Here is a 7,500-nt window from a genome sequence, read left to right on the forward strand (position 1 = left end):
TCTCTCTCTCTCTCTCTCTCTCTCTCACTCACTCACTCACTCACACTCTCTCTCTCTCTCTCTCTCTCTCTCTATCTCTCTATCTCTCTCTCTCTCTCTCTCTCTCTCTCTCTCTCTCTCTCTCTCTCTCTCTCTCTCTCTCTCTCTCTCTCTCTCTCTCTCTCTCTCTCTCTCTCTCTCTCTCACTCTCTCTTCTCTCTCTTCCAGCAGATGGAAAGTGTTCTCTTAGCAGATTCTGATGTAAATCTCAAGTGGAAAATAGAAGTAAAGTTTCTCCCTGTTCTTCTGTGTCCTATAGTGTTTACCCCACCCACACAGCCCTACACACACATACACACACACATGCACACACACACAGACACACACAGACACACATGCACAGCCCTACACACACATATACACACACATGCACACACACACAGACACACATGCACAGCCCTACACACACACACACACACACACAGACACACATGCACAGCCCTACACACAGCCCTACACACATATACACACACACATGCACACACACACAGACACACACAGACACACATGCACAGCCCTACACACAGCCCTACACACACACACACACACACACAGACACACATGCACAGCCCTACACACAGCCCTACACACATATACACACACACATGCACACACACACAGACACACATGCACAGCCCTACACACAGCCCTACACACATATACACACACACACAGACACACACATGCACAGCCCTACACACAAATACACACACACATGCACACACACAGAGACACACACAGACACACATGCATAGCCCTACACACACACACACACACACACAGACACACACACCCATGCACACACACACACACACACACACACACACACACACTCTTGCATGCAGATGCTCTCTCTCTCCGTCTCTCTCTCTGTCGCTCTGATCCGTTGATCTGCTTGCTGGATTGGGTGTGTGTCCTAAATTAGCGTGTTGTGTTTGGGAGGAGGCCTGCGAGACGTTTAAGCCCTTATTAAAATCCACATCACATAAGGTAAAAAGCGAGAGGTGTAATAACCAAAGGGGTGAACGGCAGCAGTGCTGGCGACAGTGTGGACAGGATTCTTAGTTCCTGGGAGGGTAACGTGTTCTGTCATCCCTAAAGACCCTGAGCTTTCCCTGCCAGGTCTACTACTGAGGCGGTCCAAAAAGACGACATTTATCTTTTAACATTCTAATGATTGCATGTAAAAAGGCTATCACTCGGTCTTAAAGATTGGCCACCGCGGACGGAACAATGGACCGAAATAGTGGAGGAGATTCACTCAGTGGAGAAGATGACATACTGTCTACGTATCAAAGGACACGTGTATAATGGTTTGCATATAAAGAAGCAGAACAATTTTAATACTTTATTTAGTAATTATACAATATATAGTGCCCCTTGTTCTTTGTCTTTGTATGTTGTGTTGTAAATGAGAAAGATGCCAAATAAAGAGTAAAAAAAAAAAAAAGCAAGAGGTGTGTGTGTGTGTGGGCGGGCGCAGTGTTTCTGGCAGATGTTTGATCTGAGTCCGATCAGGGATGTGGACTAGTCATCCAGCAACAGACCCGTCAATTAGTGACTCACTCTCTCTCTATAGTATCATATATATATTCAGTATTCAGCGATTCCTGTTTGAGCGGGTCTGTGTGTCCAAACAAGGGCAGACGAGCTTCTGTTTGGTGCTGCTCAACACACTCCACATTTATAACATGTTCACGTTTATGTTCGTATGTTCAGATTAAACAACACTTTAATTATTGTTATAACAATTGTTCTTGTATATTCATAAATCAGGCTTTACATCGATGCACCTCTTCATAGACTGTGTGACGCATTTTCACAGTTATTAACATTGCATTTATGCACATTTATAACTCTATAGTTTGTGTGTTACATTACCTTGGCATTAAATTGCAGAAAACTGTGTGAGTGACTGCAACTTTGACGTGTTTCTTTCTTCCGATCAGCTTTTGTTAATTGCAGCAGTGTTTCATTGGTTGCGTCGTGTCTCGAGTCTGTGTTTGACTTCCTGTTTGAGAACTTCTGATGAAGATCGCACGACCGAAACGTTTCCAGAGTTCTGCAAGCTATAGCAGTGTGTGGGATTCTCTTCTGATCGCCGTAATCAATCTCTCAATAATATTTTTCTCTTCTGGTGGAAAGTGATAGAAACTCTTTCATGGATGTGTTTTCTTCAGCTTTTGGGGCCGATGAGAAGAAACAATATTTGTTGTAGTTTCCGTTCACCACTATAGAACTATGAGTTCTGCTTCTGAGAAACCTGGAAATCTGAAAAGACTGCATGTGTTTTTAAGGCAGAGTAAAAGATTAACTTATAGATATCATCAGATGACGGGAACCCTGAGTTAATATGCACTTCAATTTTCTGTGTCATAATCATTTGTTAAATTCATTACTTCAATGAGCTCATAGTTTCTGCCTTAAATTATTACATTGTTTAAATTAGTACATTTTTCGCTAACTGTGATTCTGTATATATTACTGTAAACTGTGCATTGGATTGAATTGAATACTTCCCCAGTTGATTGATCACATGAAGAATTGCATATTGTATTACAGGTTTTGTTTAAATATGCAAATGAGGAACATTAATTAAATATGCGCTCATTTGCATAGGTTTCCAGAACAGAAATCAGAACATTGGATGAAGCCACGTTCATGATTCAGAAAATATTCAACAGACAGAAAATAAATACACTTTCAAATTTTTTTTAGGGGTAAAATGTTTTATAAATCATCGTTTGTTCAGAATGATATCTGAACAAACATCCAGAAAATAGATATGAGTAAAGCTGTAAAATCTGGTGTGTGTAAAACTGCTGAAGATTTCTGACTCAAACTCATCGCCTTTAAAGATCTACAGACGCAAATGCGCGCACACACACACACACACACACACACATTCAAACACACGCATGCACACATACAAACACACACACACACATGCATGCACCCATACAAACACACACACACACGCACGCATGCACACACATTCAAACACACACACACACACACACACACACACACACATTCAAACACACGCATGCACACATACAAACACACACACACACACACACACACACACACATGCATGCACACATACAAACACACACACACACACGCACGCATGCACACACATTCAAACACACACACATACACACCCATGCATGCACACACATTCAAACACACACACACACACACACACACACACACACACACACACACACACACACGCATCCACACATTTAAACTCACACACACATGCACGCACACATTCAAACATACGCGTGCACACACATGCATACAAACACACACACACCCACACACACACACACACACACACACAGCACACACACATACAAACATATGCATGCAGACACACGCACACACACACATGCATGTACGCACAAATACGTGCAAATAGATAAAATGCAATAAAATAAACACTTAAATGTGTGCTCTGCATGTTTTCTTTCCACTAGTCAGAAAAAACACATTATGAAAAGCCAAAATCTCAAGATTGGCCAGTGCATGAGAACCGCTCACGTGTGTTTCCTCTGTGCCTGCAGGTGGCGATGTCTCCAGGAGAGGACGGTCTAATCGGGATCCCCTTCCCGGAGCACAGCAATGAGCTGCTGTCCCGTCTCAACGCGCAGCGGCGGAACGGGCTCCTCTGCGACCTCACGCTGACCTCTCGCGGCACACGTTACCCCACGCACCGCTCCGTCATGGCGGCCGTCAGCCTGTACTTCCGGCGTCTGTTCGGCGCGGAGGAGGGCGAGGAGGGGGGCGAGGGCGTGGGCGACGGGTGCAGCGTGTGCCAGCTGGACTGTGTGTCGCCCGACGCGCTCGCCGCGCTGCTGGAGTTCGCCTACACCGCTACGCTAACCATCCGCAGCTCGGGCATGCGGGACGTCCTGAAGGGGGCGCAGCTGCTGGGCATCCAGTGCGTGGCGGACGCGTGCCGGGACATTCTGGGCGAGGCGGGCGATGATCTGGCGAATCCCGTGAAGGAGGCGGAGCGCTTGCCGTCGCGTCGCAAGCAGGGCCGGTGCTCCGTAGCCAGAGCCGTGTCTCCCGCTAGACCTGTTAGCTTCATAGCGCCCGCGTCTGAGGATACGCCTGAATACGGTTTGCTTCCCACGCAGGGACGAGAAGCCCACGCCCACCAAAGGTTCCTGATGAACGGAGCCGCGCACGAGTCCTACAGGCCCGAAGACACGCCCTCTGAGGAGGAGGAGTCTGGAGCGCAGGGGCGGGCCACGCCTCATCACAGCCAATCACAGCAGGGGGACGGGGGAGGGGGCGGAGCCACGGTCGGCGTTCGTAAGAGAAAGTCTCAGACGCCACAACAGTGTCCCGTCTGCCAGAAGATCATCCACGGGGCCGGGAAGCTGCCGCGGCACATGAGGACACACACGGGCGAGAAGCCGTTCCAGTGCTCGGCCTGCGGCGTGCGCTTCACACGGTAACACACACACCTTTAGCGCATTTTGCTTCTTTGTGATTGTTAGAGAAAATTACTAGCAATTTCTGAGTATATTTGTGTTTGACTTCAGAATTAAAATCTCCTGATAATTTACTCACCTCCTCCCCACGTCCCCAAATAAAGGTTTTTGAGGAACACACTCCAGGGTTTCTCCATATAGTGACTTCAATGGGGTCCAACGGGTCGAAGGTCCAGATGTGAGTTTCAGTGCAGCTTCAAAGTCTCGACACGATCCAGCCGAGGAATAAGAGTCTGATCTAGACAAACCAGCGGACATTTATAACAAAATAAACATTTATATACTTTTAACCACTAATGCTGGTCTTGCACGAGCTGTGATGCGACACACATTACGCAATCAGGTTGAAAGGTCAAGCAGGTGTAAGAACGATAGGTGTAAGAAGGTGTTGAAAGGTAGGTGTAAGAACCAACCCAGTGTTTACAAAGAGAACGTGAAAGTTTTTTCGCCCTTCCCTACATTTCTGAACCGGAACACGCTTGACCTTTCACCCTGATCACGTAATGTGTGTCGCATCACAGCTCGAGCAAGACCAGCATTAGTGGATTAAAGTATATAAATGTGTATTTTGTTATAAATGTCGGCTGGTTTGTCTAGATCAGACTCTTATTCCTCGGCTGGATCGTGTCGAGACTTTGAAGCTGCACTGAAACTCACATCTGGACCTTCGACCCGTTGGACCCCATTGAAGACACTATATGGAGAAACATCCTGGAGTGTGTTCCTCATTTCTTTCGAGGAAATTCCGAGGAAATTTTAATTCTGAACTACTCCTTTATTCTCGCTTGTTTCTCGTCTCAGGAATGACAAGCTGAAGATCCACATGCGTAAGCACACGGGTGAGCGCCCGTATCCGTGCCCCAGCTGTCCCGCACGGTTCCTGCACTCCTACGACCTGAAGAACCACCTCTCGCTTCACAGCGGCGACCGGCCCTTCGAGTGCCCGCTGTGCCACAAGGCATTCGCCCGCGAGGACCATCTTCAGCGGCACCGGAAGGGCCACAGTTGCCTGGAGCTCCGCACCCGCCGGCCCCGGCGCGGCCCCGGCCCGGATCCGGGAGCGTCTCCTCCCACAGAACCCTTCGGCCTCCATCAGCAGCTCGCCGCCGCAGGGCTCCTCGAGGGCCACGGCGGGCCCGTCCCGGGGGTCCCGCTGCTGGCCGGCGCCCGGATGCCCTTCCAGGAGCTGTTGTGGCGATCCGTCGCCGGGCCACTGGGGAAATCCCTGGAAAAACCCGAAGGCGGCTCGTCTCCGCACGGCAGCGGCTCCGTCACACACAGAACGTGGAAGGAGGAGGATGAGGAGCAGGAAGATGCTGGCGAAGAGGAAGAGTGACGTGTGTGTGTGTGTGTGTGTGTGTGTGTGTTCCATCATATATCTGTGGTGTAGTCGCATCATCTTCTGTTTCTGGTGCTGGTGGAGCTCATGAAGAATCACTCTTTGTTTTGTGCTTTGTTTCTGCGGTACGTGGTTTTTGTATGAATCCAAAATTGACTGCTTTTGGAGATTCGTCTTATTAATCTTCACGCTATGCAAGATTTCTACACGATGGAGTGATTGAACAAACCTGATTTAAAAAAAAACTAACTTGAGTTAAGAATGCAAATGAAGCAGCTGGAGGCGGAGAGGGGGCGTGGCCTTGCTCTAAACGGGACGTGTATATCGCCACCTACTGGCGCTCAGGACCTCATGACGGGGAATATACTCTAGCTGCTCTTAAATTTAGCCTTTTCCAAATGAAAAGAGTTTGGAATTTATTTCTTCTTTAAATGATAGAATTTCCTTTCATACCAAAGAATATTGGTTAGTAACTGAGATTAATTATATGTCAATGAATTTTTCAGATATTTGTAGCCTTTAAATGTGTTTTTTTTCTTTTCTGTCTGTCGTCTTTGTGAGAAAGACTTAAAAAGGACCAGGTCTCAGTTCTCACACGTTTAAAGGGCTTTCAGGACTTGAGAATCTTAATCAGACGCATTTGTTTGATTTTCGTTTACGGCGGTTTTTGCTTGTTTGGGAGGATGAGCTTGATTTCATCCTGAATTTATTTTAGAGGACGCATCTGGTTTTCCTGCGCACTCATTTTCTTTAAAGAAGGTGACATGGCAGGGTGGAATATTCTTTTGTATACTATTCTATTTATTTATTTGTCGGTTTGATATTTATTGTGACTTTCCTGGTTGAGGCGCTTGGGTTATTCTGCATATTCTCTTCCTTAGAAGAATCGAATCTTCCTTCTCTTCGCTTCCTTCATGAGCGACTCCTTGAGTCTTTGAGTCTGAGTTTAGTCGGAGCAACTCCTTGAGTCTCTGAGTCTTTAAGGTTAGTCAAAACGACTCCTTTGAGTTTTTGAGTTCAGTCTGAGCGACTCCTTGAGTCTTTGAGTTTTTGAGTTCAGTCTGAGCGACTCCTTGAGTCTTTGAGTTCAGTCTTAGCGACTCCTTGAGTCTTTGAGTTCAGTCTGAGCAACTCCTTGAGACTTTAAGTTCAGTCTTAGCGACTCCTTTGAGTTTTTGAGTTCAGTCTGAGCGACTCCTTGAGTTTTTGAGTTCAGTCTGAGCGACTCCTTGAGACTTTAAGTTCAGTCTTAGCGACTCCTTTGAGTTTTTGAGTTCAGTCTGAGTGACTCTTTGAGTCTTTGAGTTCAGTCTGAGCGACTCCTTGAGACTTTAAGTTCAGTCTTAGCGACTCCTTTGAGTTTTTGAGTTCAGTCTTAGCGACTCCTTGAGACTTTAAGTTCAGTCTTAGCGACTCCTTTGAGTCTTTGAGTTCAGTCTTAGCGACTCCTTGAGTCTTTGAGTTCAGTCTTAGCGACTCCTTGAGTCTTTGAGATCAGTCTGAGCGACTCCTTGAGGATCGGTTCTGCCTTTCTCCTGGTGATGGCCTCAGGGAGACGGGTGAAGCCTGGTCAGATGTACGTGTGCAAACGCACATATAAACGCTCAGGTA

At 46.9% G+C, this 7,500-nt stretch overlaps 1 protein-coding gene across 5 annotated transcripts in view; it reads left to right on the forward strand.

The window, feature by feature from the left end:
• Nucleotides 1-7,500, forward strand: part of zbtb7b (zinc finger and BTB domain containing 7B) — a 44,362-nt gene that overhangs the window by 35,979 nt on the left and 883 nt on the right. For 3 of the 5 annotated variants that reach the window (XM_056270248.1, XM_056270247.1, XM_056270249.1), the window contains 2 exons: nt 3,612-4,510; nt 5,352-7,500. The exon at nt 5,352-7,500 is cut by the window's right edge and continues 883 nt beyond it. In XM_056270248.1, the coding sequence (XP_056126223.1) occupies nt 3,618-4,510; nt 5,352-5,886 (1,428 nt within the window). In that variant the 5' untranslated portion in view covers nt 3,612-3,617 and the 3' untranslated portion in view covers nt 5,887-7,500. The remainder of the gene's footprint in view (nt 1-3,611; nt 4,511-5,351) is intronic. The other 2 variants (XR_008809406.1, XR_008809407.1) reach the window with 2 other exon arrangements.

Source organism: Rhinichthys klamathensis, unplaced genomic scaffold (assembly GCF_029890125.1).
Source record: "Rhinichthys klamathensis goyatoka isolate OS25496 unplaced genomic scaffold, OSU_Roscu_1.1 h1tg000300l_1, whole genome shotgun sequence".
Lineage (NCBI taxonomy): Eukaryota > Metazoa > Chordata > Actinopteri > Cypriniformes > Leuciscidae > Rhinichthys > Rhinichthys klamathensis.